Source organism: Panthera tigris, chromosome D2 (genome assembly GCF_018350195.1).
Source record: "Panthera tigris isolate Pti1 chromosome D2, P.tigris_Pti1_mat1.1, whole genome shotgun sequence".
In the NCBI taxonomy this organism is placed as follows: Eukaryota; Metazoa; Chordata; class Mammalia; order Carnivora; family Felidae; genus Panthera; species Panthera tigris.
Genome location: NC_056670.1, coordinates 24,236,851 through 24,250,875, shown reverse-complemented (window position 1 = coordinate 24,250,875; position 14,025 = coordinate 24,236,851). Strand labels below are relative to the sequence as shown.

The 14,025-nt window shown below is 37.4% G+C and overlaps 1 protein-coding gene across 3 annotated transcripts in view; it reads right to left on the bottom strand.

Moving 5' to 3' along the window:
• NRBF2 (nuclear receptor binding factor 2) overlaps positions 1 to 14,025 on the bottom strand; it is a 35,266-nt gene that overhangs the window by 5,596 nt on the left and 15,645 nt on the right. The window contains exons 1-3 of one of the 3 annotated variants that reach the window (XM_007095783.3): positions 11,178 to 11,253; positions 6,688 to 6,748; positions 6,178 to 6,218 (exon numbers count right to left, since the gene is read on the bottom strand). In XM_007095783.3, coding sequence (XP_007095845.1) covers positions 6,178 to 6,201 — 24 coding nt within the window. In that variant the 5' untranslated portion in view covers positions 6,202 to 6,218; positions 6,688 to 6,748; positions 11,178 to 11,253. Of the gene's footprint in view, positions 1 to 6,177; positions 6,219 to 6,687; positions 6,749 to 11,177; positions 11,263 to 14,025 lie in introns of those variants that run through there. The other 2 variants (XM_007095782.3, XM_007095784.2) reach the window with 2 other exon arrangements.

Genomic DNA, 14,025 nt, shown 5'->3' with positions numbered 1-14,025 from the left:
TATTTTAAGAGACAAAACAGATGAACATAAGGGAAGGGAAACAAAAATAATATAAACACAGGGAGGGGGATAAAACAGAAGAGACTCATAAATATGGAGAACAAACTGAGGGTTTACTGGAGGGGTTGTGGGAGGGGGGATGGGCTAAATGGGTAAGGGGCACTAAGGAATCTCCTCCTGAAATCATTGTTGCACTGTATGCTAATTTGGATGTAAATTTTAAAAAATAAAAAATAAAATTAAAAAATAAATAAAAGTGGAGTAATGGAAAAAGATATTCTATCCAAACAGAACAAAATAAAAGCTGGGGTAGCAACACCTATATCAGGGAACATACGCTTTAAAACAAAAGCTGTAATAAGAGACAAAGAAGGACACTACACAATGTTAAAGGGATCACTCCAACAAGAAGAAAATATTTGGAAATATTTATGCAGCCAACAAAGGAGCACCTGAATACATAAAGCAAATAGTAACAAATGCAAAGGAAGAAACTGACAATAATAAACAACAGGGAACTTTTAAGGCCCCACTTACACAACAGATAGATCATCCACACATAATAGTAGTAAGGAAACACTGTCCTTAAAAGACACATTAGACCAGATGGACTTAACAGATATATATAGAACAATCCATCCAAATACAGAATACACATTCTTCTCAAGTGCACACAGGACTGCCTCCAGGATAAATCACTCAGGTGATGATCAGGCTCAGGTCATGATCTCGCGGTTTTGTGAGTTCAAACCCCGCATTGGGCTCTGTGCTGACAGCTCGGAGACTGGAGCCCACTTTGGATTCTGTGTCTCCCTCTCTCTCTGCCCCTCCCCTGCTTGCGCTCTGTCTCTCAAAAATAAATAAATGTTTAAAACCCATCATACTCAATGATTAGAAGCTGAAAGTTTTCCCTCTAAGATCAGGAACAAGATAAGGACTATCAACTCTTGCCATTTATTCAATATAATACCAAAGTCATACCCAATAATCAGATTTAAAAAAAAAAAAGAAAAGGTATGCAAATTGGTTAAGGAAGAAATAAAACTATCTGCCGATGACAGAATACTATATACAGACAACCCATAAGAAGCCACCAAAAAACCACCAGAATAAATGATTTCAGTAAAGTTTCAGGATACAAAATATACAGTAATCCATCACATTTCTATACACTAATATCAAAATAGCATTAAGTGAAATTAAGACAACAATCGTATCTACAATTACCTCAAGTAGAATGAAATACCTAAAAATAAATTTATAACCAAAGTGGCCTATGGTATGAAAACTAAAACACAGATGAAAAAAATAAAGATTACACAAATAAATGGAAAGACATACTACTGAAATGTCCATGTCACCCAAAGCAATCTACAGATTCAGTGCAATCCCTACTAAAATACCAATGACACTTTCCACTGAACTAGAACAAATAATCCCAAAATGTATATGGAAACACAAAAGTCCCAAATAACCAAAGCAATCTTGAGAAAGAACAAACCTGGAGGTACTATGCTCCCAGATTTTACTGCAAAATAAAAGTATATTAAGTATGTATGTATGTGTGTATACACACACACACACACACACACACACACACACACACACACACAAGTATATTACAAAAGCTATGTAATCAAAACAGTATGGCATGGCACAAAAACAGACATATACATCAATGGAACAGAGTAGAAGTCACAAAAATAAATGCACATAGAGTCAATCCATGACAAAGGAGAGAAGAATATACAATGGGGAAAGACAGTCTCTTCAATAAATGGTGTTGGTAAAACTGGTGTTTGCACTACATGCAAAAGAATTAAATTGGACCACTTTCTTACATCATATACAAAAATAAACTCAATGAATTGAAGACCTAACTGTGAGACCTGAAACTATAAAACTCCTGGAAGAAAACATAAGCAGTAAGCTCTTTCACACTGGTCTTAGTGATTTTTTTTTATCTGTCTCTTCAAGAACAAAAGTAAAAATAAATGGGACTGTATCAAAATATAAAGCTTTTGCAGTGAAGGAAACCATCAACGAAATGAAAAGGGAACCTACTTTTCATAAGGGACAATGTATTCACAAATGAAGTATCCACTAAGGGGTTATCATCCAAATTATATAAAGCACTCATAAAAGTCATTATGAGAAAAACAATCGGTTTTTAAAAATGGGCACAGGATCTGAGTACACATTTTTCCAAACACATACAGATGGCCAACAGATACATGAGAAGATGTTCAACATCACGAACCATTAGAGAAATGCAAATAAAAAAACACAATGAAATATTATCTCACACCTGTAAGAATGGCTGCTATGAAAAGTCAAGAAATAACAAATACTCGCAGGACGTGGTGAAAAAGGAACCCTTATGCACTGTTGGTGGGAATGTTAAGTTGGCGTTGCCACTACGGAAGCCAGTATGGTGGGTTCTCAAAAATTTAAAAATATAACAACCCTACAATCCAGTTATTCCACTACTAGGTATTTACCCAAAGAAACTAAATACACTAATTCGAAAAGATATCCACACCTCTGTGTTCACTGCAACATTATTTACAATAGCCAAGATACAGAAACAATCTGTATCTGTGGGTAGACGAATGGATTAAAAAAGATGTGGTACAAGGGGCGCCTGGGTGGGTCAGTAGGTTCAGCATCAGGTCATGATCTCAAAGTTCTTGGCTTTGAGCCCTGACGTCAGGCTCTATGCTGACAGTTCAGAACCTACTTCGGATTCTGTGTCTCCCTCTCTCTCTGAGCCTCCCCCACCACTCACGCTGCCTCTATCTCTCTCAAAAATAAACATTAAAAAAAAAAAAAAAAAAAAAGATGAAGTATATATAAATAGTAGCGTATTATCATCCAGGCATAAGAATGAGACCTTACCACCTGTGACAACATGGATGGACCTAGAGGATCTTACACTAAGTAAAATAAGTCAGAGAAAGACAAATATCTTATGATTTTACTTGTATGTGAAATCTAAAAAACAAATGAACAGAAACAGACTCATAAATACTGAGAATTGGTGGCTGCCACGGGAGTGGGGGGAGGGGTGTGGATTGATGGATGAAACAGGTGAAAGGGATTAAGAGGTACAAATGTCCAGGTATAAAACAAGTAAGCCATGGAGATGAAAAGGACAGTAGAAGGAATATGGCTAATAATATTGTAAGAACACTGTATGGTGAGAGATTGGAACTATTCTTATGGTCAGCACTGCATAATGTACAGAATCGTCAAATCACAATGTTGTGCACCTGAAATTAATGTAACATTGTATTATCAACTGAACTTAAAAATGACAGAATGAATGGCAGTTGAGGAACAGAGAGGCTCAGGAACTTGCCCAAGGTCACACAGCCAAAAAGGCAAAGCAGAGGTGTGGACCAACCAGGGCAGTCCAGCCCCAGTGAGGTGGTTTTAAAACACGTCTGAAAAAAATAAAATAAAATAAAATAAAAAATAAAAAAATAAAACATGTCTGTAACTTTTTGAACAGTCCTATCAAGAGATGGAGTCTAATTCCCCTCCCCTCGAACTGGGCGGGCCTCTGTGGTCAATTCAAGGAACAAGGCAGATGGAGGGACAATGCTGTGGAACTTCCACTATCTGTTGGCTTCTCCTCAACCACCATGTGGGCAGATTAGAGAGAGACGAGAGAGGATGAGGATGAGGATGAGGAGAGATGCCTCGCTGCCTGAGGAGCCCTAGCAGTTTCAGACCCAGCATCAGAGCCCTCCCAGCCCAGCACCAGACAGAGAAGACACCTCTGTGATGACACCACCAGCTACCACCATTGACCGCATGACAGCCCTCGACCCCTGAGAACTGCCCAGCTGAGCCTGAGCCCCATCAACCTGATTTGTGAGCAAAAAAAAAAAAAGACTTTATTATAACGTGACAACCTTGGTGATCTCCTTCCACTTAATGATCAGTCAACCATCATCATGCCATACAGCTAGGAAACTTATCTATGTGTGCGTGTGGAATAGTAACTGTGCTGCAAGAACGTGGGAGATGTTTTTGGGCCACCACCATCACCGCCTAAGTACTCACACCGTGTAGGATGTCGTGTGCAAGGCTTGTGTGCAAAGAACAGTCTACCTTCACATGGGCGTCGTGATTAAGTTTTCTTACCATTTTACAAGTTTGCTTTCAAAGAATTACACTACCATAAGGTATGCCTCTCTCTCATAATTGGGAGAAACTGCATATTGGCCTATCATCACACATAAGTGAGTTTTTAAAAATGTTAATAATGTTTCCAATACTGTATTATGGATGACTGTAATACTGTAGACCATAAACCCTTTATAAGGACTCATACAGTGGTGTGGAGGTTAGGCTACTGTGAAACAAGAGTATGGATTACACCAGGCTGCCATAAAGCAATCACACTGCTACGACTTCATCAGTGCATGAACTGTTATACCTGCACATAAACGAGTTTTTCACTTTCATTTTAGATGTCTAGTGTTAGTAATACATATTAATTTCTACAGTCTTGTATTCTGTAAGACAGTACTGATATAGGTGGTAACAGACAATTCATCTCATAAACAGACAACATAAACTTATTTTATCGACAAATACAGGATAGTACTTTAAATGTTTTCCTTGTTATATTAGTATTTCCTTTTTTCTAGCTTACATTCATGCAAGAATACAGTATATAATCACCTAACATACAAAATATATGTAATCAACTGTTTATGTTATCATTAAGGCTTCTGCTCAACAGTAGGCTATTGTAGTTAAGTTTGGGAGAAGGGGTATAAAAATTACAGGCAGATTTTCAACTGTACAGGAGGCTTGCATCCCTAAGACCCACGTTATTCAACAGTTGACTATTCAACATTTTCTAAGCTGAATGTGTTTTTTGTCAGTGAGTATTTGTGGAAACTTTCTGTTAACAATTTTCTACTTGTAAAATTAACATTCACTATAGATAGAGTATGTGAAACAAACTTTTTAATATTTGGTTTAAAATATTGCCTGGCAATATGTGAACCATCCTATGTACTTTTTAAATTTTTTAAAATGTTTTCATTTATTTTTGAAAGTAGGGACAGAGAGAGAGATAGAGCAGAGGAGGAGCCGGGGATTGGGGAGGGGACAGGATTCAAAGCAGTCTCTATGCTAACAGCAGAAAGCCCAATGTGGGGCTCGAACTCACAGAACTGCAAGATCATGAATTGAGCCAAAGTCAGACGCTTAACCGACTAAGCCACCCAGGCACCCCCACACTGGGTACTTTAAAAATTTTCTAAATGAGAAAAACACTGGCCTAAAAAAAAACGACAATGCAATTTAATAGAATTCTATCTGATACGATTTTTAAAAACTTAAATGCCATCTGTATTCAGCTTGAAATTAGAAAACTTTCTGCTTTAGGGATGTATACTACAACTAGCTAAAATCCCTTATTAAGGGGCTCAGAAGGCTCAGTGCATGTATGTATTATGTGGCCAACATGAGCAGTTCTACACTGTCAAAAGGAAGTGCAGGAAATAAAACACAACTTTCAGATTTTCTTGGTTCAGTTTGAGGAAGTGGCATTTTCTCCCTGCCACTGACATCCCCTCACAGAAAAGATCTCCTTAATTCAACTAGACAAACATTTACTGAGTATCTCCTAAGTACCCTGCCACTTGCATAATCAGAAAATCATCTTTGGATGAAGGCATTTTCAAAACCTAGGTACACCCTCCCCTAACACGGAAGCCATTGGTGAAACAAATATAAAGGTACCAGAACTGTTTAGGAATTCAGGAAAAGACAAATTCAGATTTAAATTATTTTTGGCAAGCAAAGGGAAGTCCAATTGGTCGACCCTTGGCCAGGCCTGCTTACTTTCTGTGAGCTAAGCTAATACTGAAATGAGTTAATGATCAGGAAAGACCCTAGAAGTCTCTAAGGAAAACACTCGATCTGAGATCTAGAAGTAACTAATAGAAAACAGAACAGAAGTTTCTGCATGCCATCTCTGGGATGTCGACAGTAGTTCACTGAGTTTTAATTTCTGAAGTACTCCTATCTTTTCCATTTTATGTATTTTTGACTACAGTGTTTTGAGAAGGGCATACTTTATTTTACACACAATTCAAGTATCCACAAGAAAATCCTTCTAACCCTTATGCAAATATTAAGAAATTGTCTCACCTGCTCAGACTGTGTGAGCTTCATGGCTTCAGAAAGATATGCTGGTTAAAAAAAAAAAAGGCACATTAATGAGTGTCATAATTTTGTAATCAACAGGTCAAAGGAAGAATTTCAATACTCCTATGACAAAAAAGAACTGGTTTTAGAAGCAATTCCAAGCAATTCTGCTACATAATTATCTTCCCAAAATCAAACAAGGTGGGGATTTTAAGAAGATAGGATTTTTTTTTCCCTTAAGTTGTATTTATTTATTTTGAGAGAGACAGAGACAGTGCAACTGCGGAAAGAGCAGAGGGAGGGGGAGAGTGAGAGAATCCCAAGCAGGATCCACACTGCCAGCACAAAGCCTGACATGGGGCTTGAACCCACGAAGCTGCAGGAACATAACCTGAGCCAAAACCAAGAGTCGGATGCTTAACTGACTGAGCCACCCAAGCCTCCCAAGAAGACAGGATTCTTAACTTCTCCAAGAAGTCAGTGGTAATCAACTGTAGATATTCTCTACCCCACCTTGAAGGAGTCTGCTCTTCAAAATCCTTGTAGATTTCACAATTAAGAAAGTAAAGATGGCCTAATAAAAAAATAGGATTAGGGAGGATTAAAACTAAGCAAAAACCTTATCAAAACCTTATTATTATGATCACAAAAATGTCAAGAGATTGATTACAGGTGTCTTTTTAACCACATGAATACTTGGACTAAATCATTTTGGCCTCCTTCAAAACTACTTTTATTGAATTATTTCTGAGCTATCCCATCAACCTAACCTACCATGCATGAATCAGGTAGTTAAAAGCCATTAAGAACTTGTTGACATATTTATTGTAAGTTGTTGTCTTTTATTAAGACCTTAAATAGTCCTAATAAATAATAAACTTAAGCTTCTCTTTGACCTTAGGATCAGTTCCTGGGTGACTTAATTTACTTGAATTTAAATAACAGTCCCTGTAAAAATACATTTTTCCTCTCTGCTAAAAAGCTTAAAGCCAAATTCTCCTTCTATCAAATAAGCAAGAACTCATGGTACACTTTGTGAACAATATTTCCAGGCACTCCTCATTTTATCTTTCTAAGGATTCCTCATCTGCTTATTTTTAATTACATTTTGTATTTTGTTGTATTCCTCTGGAAGACCTTTTATATACTGCCTGGAACGAAAGAGAGTATAAACAAGTATCATAATAGATCATACACAATCTCTATTTCTTATTTCTTATTATCAACGTCTCAGTATCTCTCATCCCTACATTAAGTTCTTTTTGCCTTTTTGCAGATCTTACAGGGCAATGTTTCTGTCATCTTAAAGCCAAATATTTTAATGATTTTGAGTTCATGACTTAGAACTGTTGCCTGCTAGGTTATACCATAATCTTTAAGATACGGATTAACTGGATGGTCCTTCCCCAACAGTAAAACAGAGTTGGCTATATAGCCTTTGCTCTAGTCATACTTAAATTTTTTCCTCAACTTTTGTGTCTTTTATTCCTATAGTAAGTCTATATAACTGCATACAGACTATTTCTTTGTCTTTTTCTTCATGTTTAAGGCTGTTGAGACACTCTTATCTATTGCAGCAATACAGTGTGGATGAACTTCCCTATTATTTCCACATACCATCGTCTCCCCATCTGAACTACAGTTTGCTGTAAATTCACTTTTTAAACAAAGGGAACAGTTTCATAAAACCAGTCTTAAACCAACTGGACAGCCTTTGTAGAACCTTGCAACTATAACATGACAGTAGAGAATACCCAAGGACATGAGTTTCCAAAGCCAAAAAAAAATCAAGAGTCACACTGCCACTTAAAGTATTTCCCATGTTTTAATTTACAATTTGGGTCTTAAGGGGGCATCTAGCTGGTTCACTTGGTAGAGTGTGTGACTTTTGATCTTGGAGTTGTGAGTTCAAGCCTCACACTGGGTATAGAGATTACTTAAAAAAAAAAAAAAAGTAAAAATAAATAAATAAATAATATTTGGGTCTTAATAAAAGAAAAAAATTTCATCTGATTACATAGTCATGAATTTGTTCCAGAGTCACAACCGAATATCTCACACACACAGCAAAATATTGCCTCTGAATGACAAAGACTGATCTGCTCAGAATCATTTTCATGCTGCCATAGCTTCATAGGAAGGTCCGGGTCAAGATAGGTTTCAACCAAGTATATGTAGACACTGTGAACTCTGAGGTCTGCTCATCTTCTAAACTGCTGGAGTTCTAAGCACTATAAATGGCTATTATCAACTTCACATTTAAGCTTTTGCTCTTTTTGCTGTTTGTCAAAGAAAAGAAACCCACTTAGGCAAGTGGACTGTGTAAGACTATGAGCAAGAATTCTATCCAGCTATAGCTGCTAATCAAGGTTTCTGAGCAACAGATTTTTCTGACAATCCTGGAGTCAAGCCATGTCAGGTGTAGAGCTTACTTAAAAAAAAAAAAAAAACCCATCAGAAGATCACAAAGTATAGAGGCTATGAGTTTAGCTATGTAATCTCAGGGTAAATGTTTATGTCCCAGAATCTCCTCTGATCTTTCATAGTTTGATAAGAGGCACCTCCTTTGCCCTTAAGTTCTCTATTTCAGGCTTTCCTTTTTATCAGTCATTCTCAGATGATGACCTTCCCTATCATATTTTTTTTAATGTTTATTTCTTTTCGAGAGAGCAAGCAAACAGGGGAGGGGCAAAGAGGGAAGGAGACACAGAATTGGAAGCAGGTTCCAGGCTCCCAGGTGTCAGAACAGAGCCCAACATGGGCTTGAACCCACAAACCGTGAGATCATGACCTGAGCTGAAGTTGGACACTTAACCAACTTAGCCACCCAGGCGCCCTTCCCTATCATATTTCTAAAATAAATCCCTTCAGAATATATTTACACCCATACCTCCCAGAGCATCTCTGCTATAAGCCCCAGATATAAGTCAATTTAGAAAATACTAAGCTTATTCCAACCACGTCAATTTTCAAATTAGCATTACATTCACAACTCCACTCTAAAAAACACAAGGCTATTTTTAACCCAGTCTAAACTCCAAATCAAATCAGCTCAGTGGGATTAACTGATCACACTTGAGTTCTATCTCCCTAATTAAAACTAATGGGATCCAAAAGGCTGCCTTTATCTTTTCTACCCCTGAGAATGTCACACAGATTGTAGATACTGAGAAAGTGGGGAAAGGCGTGTAAAGCCCAATATTGGTTTTAATTCCTCAAAGACAGGGACGCAGATTAGGAATGAAAGAAACGTTTCTCCCTTTTATATATTCAGAACCTCCTAACGCTCAATGCACGACATATACTGATCATTCCATTGTGATATATTTTATATACATGTAACCACAAAGACTCTGGGTTATTTAACCAGAGGTATTACTTCACTGGGGCATTCACCCACAACACTATTGTTGTTTTTTAAATAGTGTAATATATTTTCTTTTTTTTTTTTTTAAGCTTGTTTATTTATTTTGAGAGAGACAACACGTGAGCAGAGGAGGGGCAGAGAAAGAGAGAGAGTGAGAGAATCCCAAGCAGGCTCCACAGCACAGAGCCTGATGTGTGGCTTGAACTTATGAACTGTGAGATCATGACCTGAACAGAAATCAAGTGCCACTTAACTGACTGAGCCACTCAGGCAACCCAGTACACTGACTTTTCTGTATAGTGACTATAACAATTTCATTCATAACAAAATATGGTTTATGAAAGATTTAAAGAGTACTAGCTGCCAAGTTTAATGTTGCATAAAGCTCCCCATAAAACTCCCTATAAAAATTCACAAAGACTTATGGGGTATGCACTCAGCCCTACAGCTGAAGGAGTACACTTCAGTGGCAAAACTCATTCTTTAAAAATAAGACTTGAGGGGTGCATGGGTGGCTTAGTTAAACGTCTGACTTTGGCTCAGGTCATGATCTCGCAGTTCATGGGTTCGAGCCCTGTGTGAGGCTCTGTTCTGTGCCTCCCCTCTCTCTCTGCCCCTCCCCCTCCTCGCTTGTGCTTTGTCTCAAAAATAAACATTAAAAAAATTTTTTTAAATAAGACTCGAATTTTTTTCTAAAAATCATGGACATGTAGGCAAAAATCACTAACATAAAAGGACTTATTCAAACCAGCGTCCACTGTGTGGTATTTCAGCAGTAAGGCAACACTGGAGGGGTATATTCTGCCAAGAAAGAACATGGCTTTAATCACTGCAGTGGCCTAGAAGAAAAAGAAAGTGTTTTCCTCTAACAGAAAGACTATAAGATTTGTTCTAAGAAAGGTGGCCTATTTTTAATGCAGCATAAGTAAAACACTCCCTCCTCAAAGCTTTTAGGTTAATTAGCCAACTGAAACCAGTCTGTACAAAACAGACCCCAAAAATCTATTTGAGTTCAGCATATGCTAGACTGTGGGACTGATTGGGATAAAATTAGGTGTTTGATAAGAAGTCATTAATTCTAAATTTCATACCTAAAAGCAAGCTATCATCAGCATGACACCATAGGCATGAATGTACAGATGAAATATTCAGAAGGAAACTAAGGAAGACCACAGAAGAGTATTATCAGCATCTTAGAAATCCAGTGAAAATTAAATGGTTAGAATTAAGTTGGTTATTACTTTCATAACCCAAAATGGCTAACTAACTGAAATCCATTTTCCATAGTAACTAAGATGTATACTGACAGATATCTTGCAATCACTTCTATCTTTAGGGTTCTCCAGGTTCAGAAAGCTGTGTCCAGGAGTCATTTTGCATATACAACCAGTATTGCATATACAACCTTCATGGTTTAGAAAGACAAGGTTAGGAAGAACTGGGAAATCCAAGATACTCACTTGAAAAATAGTCCAAACTGACATTCTGGTAGGTCAATACTGTCAACCTTGTATATGCAGGCCAACAGCACATCATTACTATTGTGACTTTCATTCTGAATAAACTGTTGAGAGATACTGGAGAAAAGAAACTGCCCTCCAGTTTAGACTTGGTATTTCTTTAAAAGAATACTCACCTGAAGCCTTTTTGTGACAAGAAATAGCCTCTTCGTATTTTCCTGCAGCTAATAAACGATCTGCTCGTCTGCTCTGTTGATGAGCCTAGAAGACAAACATTCCTAAGTTCCTCCAAATTATATAAAAAGACACGACTTAAAATTTTTTGACAAGATAAATAATGCCTTTTTTTGCCACCCAGCAAACCATTACAGATGTATCTATGAGAAATCTAACAGGTAGCATCTGAGGACTGGCATCTTTTCTCAACTCTACCAATAAACTATCAAGTTTAACACCAGCGCTGAGCTCCTTCAATGAGTCACATTCTTCCATTCTTCAGAGATTAACCAAGAGTTACAATCACAGATTGTATATTTATTTACTTGACTTTTAACAACCTCCTTTCAAAACAAAAGCTATCTTGTAGATCCTTTCACTAGTTTGTATAGTTTATAAACTACAATAAGGAAATTATAAAATAGTAAAATTCAAGCTATTAACTCATTCTTTCCTTTCAACATTAAAGTTACTATTTAAGATAAAAATCTGTATACTGTACAGCTAAAGAATTATACCAATATTTAATATTACAGTGATTTTTTTTTCAGGTAACACTGACCAAAACAACAAACTCAGATGTGAAACCAAATGGCTCAAGTGCCCCCAAATGTAAAGGTAAATGGATTAATAAGTAGTCACTGGCCTCTTTACATGTGTGCTACACTTTAAGAATTACTACAACATGGGACACCTGGTGGCCAGTCGGTTAAGTATCCAACTTCGGCTCAGGGCATGATCTCATGGTTCATGAGTTCGAGTCCACACCAGGCTCTGTGCTTACAGCTCAGAGCCTGCAGCCTGCTTTGGATTCTATGTCTCTCTCTCTCTCTCTCTCTCTCTCTCTCTCTCTCTCTCTGTCTCTCTCTCTCCTCCTGTCCCTCCCCCACTCATGCTCGCTTGCACTCTCTCAAAAACAGATAAACATTTAAAAAAATTAAAAAAGAAAAAAAGAATTACTACAACTTTATGAATGTGATTCCCTTTCTTACATGAGGATGTGCAGCAGACATATCTGACCTAAGGTTCCACAGTTAGCAGACAAGGAGCAAGTCAGAAATGATCAAAGTCAATTTTTCTAACTAGGTAGTTTTCCTCACTAACAAACTCACAGATGATTTAGAAACGCTGCTTTAAAAAAAGTAAAAAGCATCGTACACCCATCTTCATAGCAGCATCAATCACAACAGTCAAAAAAAGGTGGAAGCAACCCAAATGTCTCTATATATTTATATATGTATATACATACATATATAATAGAATTATTATTAAACCTTGAAAAAGAAGGAAATTCTGATGCATGCTACAACATGAACTCTGAGGACATTATGTTAACAATAAAATATAAAAGGGGCACCTGGGTGGCTCAGTCGGTTAAGCATCACTCTTGATTTTGGCTCAGGTCATGATCTCAGTTTAGGAGTACAAGCCCCGCATTGAACTTGTGCTGACAGAGTGGTGCCTTCTTGAGATTCTCTCTCCCTCTCTCTGCCCCTCCCCTGCTCACATTCTCCCACCCCCCACAAAATAAATTTTAAAAAATTAAAATAAATAAGCCAGTTACAAAAAGACAAATACTATATGATCTCACTTATATGGATATCTAAAGTAGTGAAACTCATAAAAACAGAAAGTGAAATGGTGGTTGCCAGGGGGTGGAGAGAAAAGTGAGTTAAGGTGGAGAGTTTCAATTTTACAAGGTGAAAGGTTCTGGGGACCTGTTGCACAAATGAATATACTTGCTACTAAACTGTGTACTTAAAAATGAGAAAGGATAAATTTTACGCTATGTGTATTACCTCAATTTTTAAATCTTTATTTATTGTTATTTTTTTTTTAGTAACCTTAACTTAAATGTGGGGCTTGAACTCGGGACCAGAGATCAAGAGCTGCATGCTCTTCCGACTGAGCCAGCCAGGCGCCCCTTTACCTCAATTTTTTAACAAAGCAAAAAGCAAATCTGTTCTGTCAGGTGTAAAGTGATTTATCTTGAATGCTTTTCAAAAACTGTGCCACAGATGTCTCATAAAAATACTTCAGAGAATCACTTTTGCAACAGAGTAGAAATATTCTGGGCATGTTTGCAAATCACACTCAATGTAAAACAGAGGTGAAGACAAAAGTAGAAATCAGCAATGCATGCTTGTTTACATTTTCCCTTCTATTTGTCAGGAAGACACAACACTATTTAAAAGCAAGACCATCCATTTCAACTGTTTCAGAGGCTGTTTACTCTTCAAATAATAACTAAACAAGCTTTGTCCCTAAGTCTCAATTTATTCCTGAAAATAATGACGGGTAAAAGAAATGGCTAGGGGCTTAAAATACTTTTAACTGAGCATAAAATACGTCCTGAACACAGGAGTATCTTTTGGTACCTAGAAATGACACAGATCTTTTGGGAAGAGAATATACACGAAGAAAACTAAGTTATAATCAACATGATTTCTCTATGTGTTCTGATAATATAGTTAAAGCAAATGGCAATCAACAAGGTTCTAGGTGTGTGGGGGGGGGAACCCACAAAGGAAGGGGTGAATTTGCACGTGCCTTAACCTTTCTGAGGTTTGAAAGAAGCCCTACATAAGAGACAAAACTCAAATTCCAAAGTATCTCCTAACTGTGGACGGCAAAGTACAGATCCAGCCTTACCACGAAGCCAGGGCTCTGGGCACAAGTCTTGGCTCTCCCACTAACCAGCTAAATTATTTCATCCTTCAGGGTCTGTTTACAGGTAATGAACCTGTAAGACGACAGACATGGACTATATCGGTGCTACTCAAGTTTTAGTGGAATACAAATCACCTG